General features: G+C 53.3%; 1 protein-coding gene across 1 annotated transcript in view; it reads right to left on the bottom strand.

Moving 5' to 3' along the window:
• The window catches only part of INPP5D (inositol polyphosphate-5-phosphatase D), a 114,593-nt gene that overhangs the window by 59,471 nt on the left and 41,556 nt on the right, over positions 1 to 13,566 (bottom strand). Inside the window, exons 3-5 of the mRNA XM_072961859.1 lie at positions 6,242 to 6,392; positions 3,744 to 3,915; positions 135 to 275 (exon numbers count right to left, since the gene is read on the bottom strand). Coding sequence (XP_072817960.1) covers positions 135 to 275; positions 3,744 to 3,915; positions 6,242 to 6,392 — 464 coding nt within the window. The remainder of the gene's footprint in view (positions 1 to 134; positions 276 to 3,743; positions 3,916 to 6,241; positions 6,393 to 13,566) is intronic.

Below are 13,566 nucleotides of genomic sequence, written 5' to 3'. Positions count from 1 at the left end.
AACCCCATCAACTGCCCAATTATTCTGAGTTGAGCAGAGGTATGTAGACAGCCAGGCGGAGTGCAGGGTCACCCTAACGAGCTCTTTCTCTGGCCCAGCCCGCCCCACCTCCCGCCCCCACGGGCAGCCATTACCCATAGAGTTCCTTGCAGAGGAGCGCAGTCAGTTTCTTCAAATGAGGGAGACTGCAGGAGCCCGACTTCACAAAATCAGAGTCCAGGGTGAGCTGGGTGCTTAAATAATCTTGAATGGCTTTCAGATGCTCTTCTGGAAGCCTGGGGAGGGGAGGAATAGAAATAACAACATGCTTACTTTGTCCTTTAGCCATAGATACCAACAGTCACAAGAAGAAAAAGTCTACGTCCTCACTGATACACTGTCCTGCAGGAGAACGTTCGCACACCTGTATGGTTCCCTGGGTCTTACCGAAGGGATGGAGACCAGGTGGGACAAGGGAAAGGGCCCAGTGAGAGAGGCTGCCTCTTAACCCACCCACAGCGGCTTTTCCCCAAGCTGGTGCATGGAAGGAAGTGATAGTAGCTGGAGAGGAGAAATGTTTATCCTTTGAAAAGGCGATAAATAGCTTTGAAAATGTACACAGGACTTCTTTTCCCACTTCATCTGTTCCTAAAGGCAGGAACTGAGGGCTGAGGGATGCTCTAGTCCAGAGCTGAAGCAGATGGCTTCAGCTCACAGGCCAACTCCAAGTTCACAGCTAAAGGCCACCTGGAGCTCTGTGTCAAGGAGGTTCTGAGTCATCCGAGGCTCCAAGGGGAGGTCTCTGCCATGAGCGATGGGGCTAGGGATAGGGCAGTGGCAGCCTAGGTGCCCGCCCTTCACGCCCCCATCCCTCCTCCAGGTCTGGTCCAACCCCTTTCAATTTACGGATGAAGCGCACGACCCGAGGCAGGATCTGCCCTTGCACATGACAGCTCAGCAGAGACAGCCCTGGGGCCGCCACCTAGGTCCGATCATACCTCTTCATTCTATCTCCCACCACCGTTTCTCTCGACAACTTTTGAGTTTTTGTTCTTATGATGATGAAAATTATAATCACAGCAAGTATTTCCTGAGTGCAACACACAAGTCACTCTGCTCAGCACTTTCTGTTCATTCTCTCCTTTAATCCGCACATCAGCGTTATGAGGCAGAGAGTACTGGCATTCCTATGTTACAAATAAGGACACGGAGGCTCGAGGACGCTGATTTACTTGTCTGAAAAAATTAATACAAGCCTTAAATATCGTTGTGCCAGCCTTGACATACAATCAAGTTGAAACTACAGATCACGAGGGTCTGCAGGATCCTCGAATAATGAAGGACTTGCTCTTAAGACTGGAAGGAGGTGGATTCGCCGTTTTGAGGTATTTAGATTGTGAAGTCAGCAGCTATGCACATACCAGTTGTCACAATATTTAACTTTAATCTATACTTATTCTGAGCCTTGACATCATAAAAATCCAGTTTCTGCCTCAGTCTGTTTTACTAAAAAGGACAAAAAAGAAATCTCTTTTGTAGCATTGAAGTATGTTTACTTACTGTCTGTTTTTGTTTGGGGGGAGGTAATTAGGTTTATTTATTTGTTTATTTTAATGGAGGTACTGGGGATGGAACCCAGGGCCTGTGCGTGCTAAGCATGTGCTCTACCGCTGAGCTATCCCGTCCCCACTCTGAGGTATTTTAACCATTCTAATGTCTATTGATTTGTAACTTTGAGAGCCAGAGTGCTTGCTTTAGGAAGCTGTATTTGTTAGAATGTTTCTTGCAGACATGTTCGTGTTGTCATAAAGATGTGAACTCTGTTTATCAGAGAAGGCTGATTTTACTCAGCAGTCTCGTAGTAACTCTGACCTAACTGATCTCATTTACTTGCACAAAACACCGTGCAGGTTGTCTTACAGCTATTTTACAAGTGACATAGATTGACTTCCAAACACAAGGCAGCATCTCAGTTTTTCACGACCCAGAAGAGAAGGCAGGATGGGCACCGTGTCGCCAGGGTCCTCCCCACTGTACTCGCACTGACACACCCCCTGCTCCAAGCAGGAGTTTTCGGCCGAGTTCCACTGCTCTGTGTTAACACAGGAGCCAAACCGGAGAGGGCGCGCCTCCTGTGCTCCCCAGCCCTCAGCTGCCCCGCCCCTCCCCGGAGGCTGCGTGGAGGCCTGGCTGAACACCTCGTCCTGCCCCACGGCTGGGCCCTGAGAGCCTAGAGAACACCCGTCCCTGCAGAGGTGAAACGGACGAGGAGATGGAGCCAAAGGAACACATGGGAGAGTCGGCAGGGATGGGCAGTGGCGGTACCACCGGGCAGCCTTGTCTGCTTTCTCAAGGAGCACACGGCATTTACTAGATGATAATGATGACGAGCTCGGAGAGAAACAGAATCTCAAGGAAATGAGGCAATGGGCTTGGCAAGGCCTATTTTAATAAACATTTGTTATTCAGACACGTTATCAGGATAATCATGATAACAGATCAGCTATTCAAAGCCCTGGATATTGAGCTACTGGATAAGTAGCACAAGGAATTTAGGGAGCTTGCAGAGAATATAATCTGGTGGGCCTGGAGAAGAATTAGAGGATGTGTCAAGGTGGAAATATAAAGACACCAGGTATCTTAGCAACCAGTGGCTTGTGTGTACCTTCAGGCATTTCCTCTGTCCTTTGCCAAATCAGATGGTAGGTGAGCAGCCCTGGCTGCCTCAAAATCATCTTTCAAGTTCATGTTACATCAGCCCTAACCTTAGGATGTCCTTCAGGGGTCCTTTTCTCACAAAGAAACAAAAAATGTTTCAAAATTATTAATGCATGGAAGTCACTGTGCACAAACTCATTCATTCAATACATACTTAGGGAGCGCCAACTCTGTGCTAAGCAGCGCTCTGGGCACCAGGGACACGGTTCCCCCGTGGACCCCACCTCCCTGTGGAAGCCACCCCCTGGCCTGTCTCGAAGTCAGGGCCTTTGATTTGCAAAATAACCAACACCCCTCCAAGGCCCTACCCCAACCTCCCATCATCCAGCCAGGGAAGTGCTGGGCCTGCTAAGGGAGGTGGAGAAGCTGTAGGACTCATCAATGTGGACCAACAGGAGCCGGCCCGGTACCACCTACAGGACCAGATCCTGAGAACCTTGGATCAGAGCGAGTGAAACAGAGTGTTGCAACGATTGCATCTCACAGCGTCCACCACAAAGAGGGGAGCGTCATGTTGTATAGACCCCCTAGTCCATACTACACAGGAAAGTATTGCACTGACCCATTTCCTGGTGATGAGGAAGGTGGCCTCCTTTGAATGGGGCCAGACCAGAGAAGGACTGCATGGCAGGTCCAGCCTGCAGTGCAGGCAACCTCCTCCACTTGGACCACCATCTGACTCATGGGGGTAGAGGTATTCGTGATGGGAAAAGATGCCAGGTGAGTTCACAGCAAGCCCCAGTCAGGGGTCACAGCACAGGCCCCCGAAGTCTGGAGTGGGGCCATGCCGTGTGCAGCAGAGAATAACAGAACCAGCTCCCGCCACGCCACGGGGCCTGGTGGAGATGGAGCATCTGAGTGGGGCCAACGAGCGTCCACATACACAGAGCTGCCCTGTGGCCCGGCTGCCTCAGACCCACTGTCGGGAGGTCGGTGGGCTCCACAGCAAACCTGTCCTGGGGTGGAAGGGGGATCCAGGAGTCAGCACAGCGTGAGCTACCTGGGATCTGTGGCCTCCGAGACCAGCCTGCCTGGAGGGGACTCACCCGCTGGTGTCCATGGTCTGCAGTCGCTGAAGCAACGTCTCCGAGAGGCTCGGCCGGCTGACCTCATTGGCTCGAGGATTCTCGTTCGAAGGAGGGACCTCCTTAGTCTCACACGGCCCGGCAGTTAACGGGATGTTTCTGGGTGGCAGCTCAGGTGGAGACAGGACACTTTCTACCCAAGAGAAGACAGGAATGCCATCTGGGCTGAGCGCATCCTCTCTCCCTCCCTTGGGACCACACACCTCCAGAGAGGGCTGTGTGCCCACACGCTGTGCCCTCCCAACACGTGGGGCCCAGGTCACTGCGCCCAGCTCCAGACCCATCTGTGCCTGCACTGTCCCTTCCTGTCCCCACTCCCTTGCCAGAGGACTCCGGGACTAGACAGGGAGCCTGCTGAGGGCAGGAACCTGGTCTTGGGGGTCTCTGGCCCAGGCCCTAGCCCAGATTTTGTCCCCGGAGGCGCTCTGAAGATGCCTGCTGGAGTCAGATGGCCGTGTTGGGCAGGGCTGCTGGCCTTGGACGAGTGGAGCCAGCAGTCCCAGCAGCTCAGCAGGACAGCCAGCTTGGGGCTGAGGTGGGGGCCCTCGGCCAGCAGAGGCTGGGTTCCCGTGACGGGAGGAGCCGGGCAGGGAGCAGGCAGGCCCGGCCACAGTGCTCCTCTCTCTCCCACCCTATCCCCTTTTCTCTGCACTTTCTCTCCAGCCTGTCTTTCCTTCTCTCTTCCCCTGGACCCTCAGAGACAATACGGGAAAGTGAGGGGCTCCCTCCACCCAGTGAACTGAAATATGAAACAAATGACTTGAACTTGACCTGGGAGATGGGACTCCCACCCATTCACCTTAGAAACTTCCACCCCACAGATGCTACAGGTGAGTGAGGGTCCTGAGCCCCTGAGCTCCACGACCTCTTGTCCAAGCGTCTTCCCACACAGAATGGCCGTCCCAGGGCCCTGGCCACAGAGCTGTCCTGGGACATTCTCTTTCTCCCTCTTCTTTTTTAAAAAATTGAAGTTGAGTTGATTTACAAGGACACATTTTCTTTAAAGGATGAGCCCTCCTCTTCCTCACCTGGCCTGGGGTTCTTTCAATGGTTCTGAGTCCATTTTGAGCCCCACGGGGACAGGCAGCACCTTGAGGAGACCTGAGCCAAATCAGTCACTGGGCTGGCCCAGGGGGGTGGGAGCAAACGTCACATTGCTTCAGTTCAAGCTGACAACTGGGCTTCGTCTGAGGGCGGGAGCGGTCACAAGACAGGGTTTCTCTTTCCAGCCCTCACAGAAAGGGTTGGGATCTTTTTCTAGGCACCCACTCCCAAGGGGCAGAAAAGCTGGCCTGGGGGCGAGAAGGAAGAGAGGACACTTCTGCAGGATGGCTTCTCAGGCCAGCTGGGGGACATGCGGGCACAGCACTGGTGAGTGACCCTGGACTCCGGGGACATGTCAGCTCTGGCTGTCTCACAGCTGAGGGCACCTCTTACTGGGCCGATGGATACGAGAAGGGACCCGGCCTCACCTGTGCAGAGCGGCACTCTGTCTGAAACACTGCCTGGCCCTCACCGCCTCCAAGAGCTGGTGAAGCCGCTCTTCAGAGTTTACCACCTGACAGGCAGCCGATGAGCTGAGAAATCACTCTGAGTGGGTCTCTGGGGAGGTGGGAGGAAGATGGGCAGGTGGCCCATGGAGGGGGTCAAAAGACACCCAGCACGTGATTGGCAGACGCCAGAGATGGGCCGGAGCCAGGCCAGGGGCGATCACGGCTCTGACCTAATCTGTCCTTTGGGGGACACCCTGGGGGACCATGCGTTTCCAGGCCCTGGGACTTCGGAGGAGCCCTGACTGGCTGAGAGGCTCAATTATGTGTCTCAGGGTTTTCTGCTAGGACACGAGCTCCTGAGGGGAAAAGGTGAGCTCCTGGGCCGCAGGCCTCTCACTCCGTCTGTCTGTCCCTCCACTGTGTACACAGCGGGCCTGCCTCTCACCTACCATCTAGGGGCCGCCCTTTTGTTCCTTTTATGATGACATCAAGAAGCACCTTTCTCATCCTTCTGGTTTAGTGCAAGGATCTCCTCCCTCATTCTCTTCACAGGAAAACTCAGCTAATCATTTTGACAATGATGGTAGCTTCACTTATCAGGTGCTTACTATGTACAGGGCTCTGGGTCTATACTGATTAACTCATTTCATGACACCTTGAGAGGTAGATATTATTTTTGGTGTCTCTTAAAGAGAGGTCTGTGGTTCAGAGAGGTTGAGTAATTCCCCTAAGGTCACACAGCTAAGAAGCTGGGGACCAGGAAGTTTGATCCAGTTCTGCCTGACCCCACAGTCTGTGGGGTTCCTAATTTGTCTTTAACCACCAGGTCAGTGTCTGATAACTGGACTCAGCTGATCTACAAGCACCTGAAGTGAGAGGAACACCCCAGAACTTCACCTTGGTACTTAGATGGCAGGGTCCTGAAGGCACTGCCAGCCTCTTGCCTTCCCTTCCATCCTTTCCTACCTGTCTCCTCCTCTGGCTCGTCGCCTGCGTCCTCCTCCTCCAGCGGCACTGGATACTGCAGATGGGTCACCAGACCCATGTTTTCCTTCTTGTAAAACTCGATGAGCTGGTCCAGCTTGGTGAAGAACCTCACAGGGACACCTTCGGATGCCTGAGGACAAACCCCAAACAGAAGCACATCTCAATGGGCTGGAACCTCACCCAACCACAAAAGGCCACCTGCGGCAGAGACGAATGAGGCTGAGGGAGTGACCACGATCCAGAAAAAGCCCTGGGCTCCTACGCAGGGTCTGCCAGCCACTCCCACACCCTCCCATCCTGTAACCGGCAGCCTCTAAGAGACAGTCTGCAAAAGGCACAGTTTTAAAGACTTTTTTCTTTCAGTTTTTTTTAAACTTTTATTTTTAAAAGCATTATCTTATACAAGTAGTGCATTTTCATTATGGAAAAAAATTTTAAATATAGAATTAAAAAAAAAGAAATCACCTGTAGTTTTATAATCTACAGAGACCGATTTTCAATAGTTTAGAATGTTTTTCTAGACTTCTTATGTGTATGTTTGGTAGGGGGAGTTATCCTCTCCCTTCCCAAAATCATTTACTTTTAAATATAGGAAAAATCTATTCTACCAGTTGTTTTGCTTTTATATTTTTCACTTGATGTAAAATTCTTTTTTATGAAAACTCAGAAAATGGTCAAGGCAGCACAAAAACCTTTCCTGATTTGTATCTCTGCAGCTGATGACAGGGGAGTGGAAGGGTCATTCCACTGGGCTGTTCAAATGCCCTGGGGCCAGGTCTCCGTCCTCTGCCCTGGGGCTCCAACAGGAAACTCAAGGTAATCCCACGCAGGCAGCCCCGCCCCCAGGTCCTGCCCCTGCTGTGGCCCCACCCACACCAAGGCACCGCCCTGTTGTTCCCTCTGCGGGGGTGGGGGTGGAGGTGGAGGTGGAGGTGGTATCATGTAGCAGGGCAGGACAGGAGAACTGCAAGCAGGAGACTTATGTTCTCATCAGGGCTGCAAGCTCCAACTCCTAACCCAACATGTTGCAACATCTGTCCATCCTCCGCGTCCAGTCCTCTGGCCCACCTCTACTCCATGTTCCCTGTCTCAAGGAAGGGCTCCACTGTCTCCCCGCTGGCCCATCTAGGAACCCAGAAGCATCTGAGACTTCTCCCTCCACCTGGTACAGAGGGCAAAGGTGGACAACGCGGGGCAGGGTGTTCCTGATCCAGCCAAGAAGATGCTGAGTGAGGCTGTAGCCCTGGATAGAGGAGAACCATGCAGCCGGGCTCCAAGGAAGACCAGTGAGTGGCAGGGGGGCAGGTGGACAGGAGTAAGTTGTCAGGCTGCTGGAGGGTACAGGGACGAGCACCGAAGAGGTGTAACCACCTCTGGCTAGGGCTTCCCAGGCCTTGAAGAAGCACAGAACCCCTGGTCCTATCACTAAGTACCTGTGATTCACCCCATCATCATAATAGCCATCATGTCAATGGATAGTCATGTATTTAAAATTGAGTTGAAAAGGGGCTATTTTTGGAGTTGGAGGTGAAGGATCCAACTGCTCCCTGGGGGGCTGTCAGCTGCCTTCTCAGCTGAGGGAATGGGACCCTGAGAGTCCCACATGGGGAAAGAGAGTAAGGAAATAGGGGGAGATTGGAAAGCCCACCCAGGTTGGTGGGGCCTGGGCTGGGCGGGGCTGGACCGTCTTGACTCGCCCACCTTCAAGTCAGGTTTCTATTGCTCGAGCGTGCTTGGCACTGATGCGGGAGGTCATCAGGGCCACATGTGAGCAGGACTGGGAGGGCAGACAAGGCAGGATGACCCAGACCGGGACAGATTCAGACATCTGGGAATGGACCGGGACTCAGCCTTGTCCCTGAGTGGGGTCCCGGTGGTAACCCCAAGTCGTGGTGAGGACATGGTTGCCTTCAGCGAGACTCACCTCTGCCACTCACCTTCACTCAGCTCCACACTTGTCTCTCTGCCTCCCCTTGTCTCTGTCTCTCTGCCTCTCTCTCCGCATGTATTTGTGTGTATACACTGCACACGTGCATACCTTTGTACATAAGGGCGTGTGTGTGTGTGTTCGATGGTGTGGTTGAAGCTGTTTAGTAAATTGGTAGAGAGTTTAACAAAAGGGTTTTCTGATCCTTTTCAATAAATCCCCTTGCTTTCACAAAGCCCCACATTAAGCAATCTCTTTCAAGCATTACTGAACCCAAGATATCTGAGTAGCGGCAGCCAGGCCTTCGAAAAAGTAACTTAAATAGGTTCAAAACCCAAAGTGAGCAGAATAACAAAATAATTTGACATGACACAGGGTCGATGAGCTCGATTAAAGCAGTCATGACAAGCGTCATCCTGTCAGAGCACCCACAGCTAATGGATGACAAGCCATTAGGAGCATGGGAAAAGGATGTGAAGCTATCAAAGGAAATCAAAGGGAAACGACTCATGAGAGTCTGGAAAAGGGCTCTCAGCTGGAGGACGTCTGGGGAACGTATGTCTGAGGGAGCACGTGCGCTCAGGGGATTCAGGTGCACGGCTGCTGAGACGTTTTATGTACCACTAAAAGCTAAAGCATAAACCCCAACACACCATCAACTGGTGGGTACGTTCAATTTAAGAGATGTTAATATGAAAAAAATAAGCACCTTAGAATGGATGGAATACATTGGGTACTAAGTGTGCAGAGGAACAGAACACCCTAAAATTAATCTAATCCCAATGGATCCCGTGAAGGGGGAGGTGGGCGGGAGGTGGGTGGGAGGACCCGGAGCAGTGCCAGGTCTGAGCGATGTTGGCACGTCAGACTGCTTGTGCTTGGACTGGTCACAGAGGCCAGGGAGCCAGGGCCTGGTGAACCACGGCTGCTGGCCGCCCTGGTGGCCCAGGTTCCCAGGAGGGTAGAGAATGAGGGTTGAATCCAAACCTCCAGGACCACAGAGCAAACCAACGAGTGGCCACTCAATGGCACTGATGGTGGAGGAACGCCTTCCTGCACACGCCACAGCTCCTGAGACGGGAGCAGCCGGCAAGCGGGGGCAGGTCTGCATGTGTGTCTCAGCGGACAGACACACAGACACACGCACACAGAGAAAATGATGAAGGCAAGGAGCCAACTTGGCTACAGTTAGCGGCTCCTTGGGGGAACTGTTTCCAGGAGGACATCCTCAGAAGTTCTGGCTGTCGGTGCTAAGATTGGAAGAGGTCCACAGACACTCCTTTGAGAACTTATGCTTAAAGCACGTTCTAGAACAGGGGCAGGAAGAAGAAAAGGTGAAAGTGCCCAGAGCTGCAGAAGCTCCCAAGCTGGCCCAGACTCAGACTCACGGCAGGCGAGGAGTGCAGTCCGGACAGGTGGGGTGGAGGCTCAGGGTGCCCGGGAAGGAGCGGCCCAGCCACTGCCTTCTCACTCCTGAGCTGAGCCCAGAAAGGCCCTCTGTTGATGGACGGCCAAGAGTGCAGCACCACGTGGCCAACGAGGGGGTGGGTCCGTGTGAAGGGTGGCCATACCTGGGTGTGACCTGACAAACCCACCAAGTCAAAGAGTGGAGGCAGGGCTTTCAAGTGGACAGTGCCTTGACCATGGGCCAGCAGGGGCAGCGGAGTCCCGTGGGGATGGGCATCCGGTCGAGTCCATATCTGCTGCCCTTGTACCCCACAGTCAGGGGCCAGGTCTTAATGTCACATCCCCAGATGGTGCTGCAGGGTCTGGCCGTTGGGATGCTGGGATAGACTTGCAGCACTGGGGTCGGGATGACAGTCATGCGTTTGGAGTCTGGAGAGAGATGTCAGAGAGGATCCTATGTGGACCTGGGACAGGGGTGCAGAGAAATGGTGGGGGGAGGGTAGGTAGCAGGGGGAGTGTCCCCCACCTGACCCTCCAGAGGTAGTGCCTTTTCAGCAATTTAAAATGTAAAATGTCTGACTAGAAGGTTATCATGTGTATCAAGTCCAGGCCAATGGCAGATGCCATGATAAACTGGGGATTTGGGGAGAAATCAGTGGACGGGGTGTAGGGATACCAATGAAAGGGGATTCAGCATTCCACGGCCAGCAACGTGGGGGAGCAGGTTCCACCCTGGACTGACCACCGGGGAAGGGCAGATGTGGGACTCAGAGAGGGCTGAGCTGAGAGGGGAGGGCTGTAGCCTTCAGCGGAGCCAACCCCCAGGCCCCACAGGGAGGGAACTGGGGCTGGAAGTGCCTCCCATCCTCCAAACCAGGGATTCGGTGGATCTGGGCCAGAACAGAAGGCACACAGCACAGCAGCAAGCCCGCGGGGACAAGACGCCCAGGGAAGCAGTAGGAAGGCGAGATCCGCATGTCCTGCAGGCTAGGGCGGTCCTCACACCAGGTTGGGGACCGCCATGCTTCTGGGGAAGGGGACTGCCCTGCATCCTTAACGGCTGCCAGACTTCGTTCCTCATTCCGCAGCCACTGCCTTCCTGAAGACATCTATCAAGTCATTTTGAAACAGAGAAGGAAACCCCGAAACCCCGCGTTAGCTGCGCCTTGCAGACGCTGCCCAAGGTAGTGCCCAGGGGGCAGAGATTGGACTTCTGCACTGTGGCCACTCTCTCACCACAGGAAACCAATTCCTTCTCCCTTTAGCAGATACCTAGAGCACGTAGCAGACAGCTTGATGTGAAGAAGCAAGAGCGGCCTTTCCTGAGTCAAGTTGGCTGTTAATTCGCCAAACCTGGGGCAAAGAGCAGACATCCCCCAGGGTTTGTGGGATCCACTGAATGGACATGAACGCATATTCCCCACCAAAAGTGATGCCGAAAAAATGGTGGTTAGTTCAGGTCATGAAACAAAATACCTGTCTCCTCTCCTGCCTCCTATTTCCAGGTCTCTGGAAATTCCCAGGTGATTTCCAGCAAGATCCTTTCAGGAAATCCCTGCAGACAAGCTCCTCACGAGGCTCAGTCTTGCCAGTCTCCCGCCCAAGCTTCCAAGTCCTTGAAGGAAAGGGACCCTGCTTGGCTCGCCTCACAGTCCCCTCAATCGCCCGCAGGGGTAATGACAGTCCCCAGACCTGTTTTGAGAGATGTGCATCTTGCATAACACATACCTTACAGTTGACAAGTTGTAGCAGGAAACACAGAGATGTGGGTGGCCGAGCTGGGCCTTGTAGGGAGAGGTACAGCACTCCTGCGAAGGCTCAGAGCCAGAGGAGAGCGCTGCCCCCCAGCCCCAGACCACCAGGTCTTTAAAACAAGGATGTGGGGAGGGTGTAGCTCAAGTGGTAGAGTGCATGCTTAGCATGCATGAGGTCCTGGGTTCAATCCACAGTACCTCCATCAAAAAACTAACTAAATAAATAAACCTAATTACCTCCTCCCTGTAAAAAAAATTTTTTTTAAATTTTAAAAAGTAAAATAAAACAAAGGACAGCTGATGTTCAGACTGTTGGAGACTTAGGGCTGTGCCCTCTGAGAAACACTGTGTTACCAGAAACAGTTCTTGGGCTATGACTTCAGACACCTTCCAGAGGAAGGGGGACCAGGTCAGGAAGGCCAGGTCACCGGACAGGCTGAACTTTCCCAGAGGGTAATTTTAACTTCGGTGCTGTCTGCTGTCTCACAGTGGGGAACTGAAAGCGGGCTTGGCCCCCAGAAGGAAGCGGGCCCAGGGAGTATAATGGAAGGCCTGCCTCCTGGGACCCTCTCCTGGAGGCTTTGCCAGCCCTGCATTTAAAAATAAAAAGTATATACAAGCATTGTGGAAATTTTACAAGTAATGGGAAAGTGTTAAGAAGTGCGTGTGTGTGTTTTGGGGGGATCTGCTCATTACGCCACTACAGCAAAGCATTTCTTTCAAGTCAGTGGGAAAGTCACTAGCAAGGTCTTAAGCAGGGTGACAGCACTAATTGGCTGCTGTGAAGACAACGGCAGGGAGAGGTGGGATGTGGGGGGCTGGTGTCATTATTGTTTCCAGTCCCTGGTGAGGAGACCCTGGGCCTGTGGAGGCTGGAAGGGTGTCGGAGGCCTCAGAGGTGGAGGCAAGGGCAGAGCTGGATTCAGCCCAGACCCCAGACCGCAAAGTCCCCCAGACCTGGGGCTCCCACACATCCACAGAGGCAGCCGCACTGATGGAGCCGAGTGAGGGGTAATGTGGAATTTGGCGATCTGGGCCCAGCCTCTGGGTTCTGGAACATCACCTCCGGCCCCCGTGGCTCTGAGACCCAGCGGCATTTCCTCCACTCAGAGATCAGCTCAGCAGGGGCTGGACTCGCTGCCCTGTCCTGCTGGAATCCACCTCCTTCCAGCCCTGCCTCTGCCCTCCCCCATCTCTGCCAGCCCCTGAAATGCTTTCTTTGGTCTTTCTTCTGCTCTCAGGATGGTTCTAAATCTTTAATCACCCCCCCTCCCCTAAACTTCTTCCTAAGAATCACAGACTGCAACTTGGGTGAAGGAGGGAGCAGCAGAGACCTGATCATGGTCCTGCCAGACTTTGAGTTTTGTTCTAAGAGTGATTTAAGTGGAAGCTGCTGGAGCTGCAGATAGAAAACCTGCTGGATGACTTGTTAAGACCCCAGAAGGGGCAGGTGAGGACGGGAGGCTCACCAGGGAGCACGACTCTGGATGCCTGACTTCAGGAACCTGGTTGATTTCAGAACCATTTAATGAGATGGGAAAGGGCGGTGGGCAGGCAGGTTTGGGAAGAGCTGCAGAAGCCAACTTCAGATCCACAAATCCATGGATGAAGATCCATAGGCCCTGGAATGGACCCCAGGCTGTGCCTCCTTAAAAGCCAGTCAGCTCTTTTCCTTCCCTTCCCGTCCCCTCCCCTCTTCTCTTTAAGACATATTTATGAGTTTGCTTCCTTTCTCTGCTCTTCCTTTGAAGCGGCCAGGGCCGGCAGGGCTGGGGCCGAGGAGGCGGTCAGCAGGCAGAGGATATGGCTAGGCCGAGGAGGTGGTTGGGGCTTTGGAAGCAGCCTGGCTGGGGCCCAGGGTCAGCAGAGCAGAAGATGGGCTACACACAGGGAAATGAGCAAGTGAAGAAATACATGAAGAACTGGGAGTCACACTTCTCCCTGCCAGAGAAAGGAGTGAGGCCAGAATGAACTCCGTCAGTAGTGTCGGACTGGAAGGGGGAAGCATCAGTGTGAACTCAGGGATTTTACTACATGCAGGTCAATCCCGCTGCAGGTGTGAGTGTGTCTGTATGTTCACACACATTTCCCAGCTCTGTCTTCTGAGAAGACCCAGAAGCAACAGCATCCCAGTTGCAATGAGCCCTTCTAAATACCACTCTTCATCAAAAAGAACCAGGCCCCTTCATCAAAAAGAACCTGAACCCAGGGCCGGG

The sequence above is a fragment of the Vicugna pacos genome, chromosome 5, assembly GCF_048564905.1.
Source record: "Vicugna pacos chromosome 5, VicPac4, whole genome shotgun sequence".
Classification (NCBI taxonomy): Eukaryota; Metazoa; Chordata; class Mammalia; order Artiodactyla; family Camelidae; genus Vicugna; species Vicugna pacos.
Note: the sequence above shows the minus strand (reverse complement) of the source record. Positions and strands in the feature narration are given on the sequence as shown.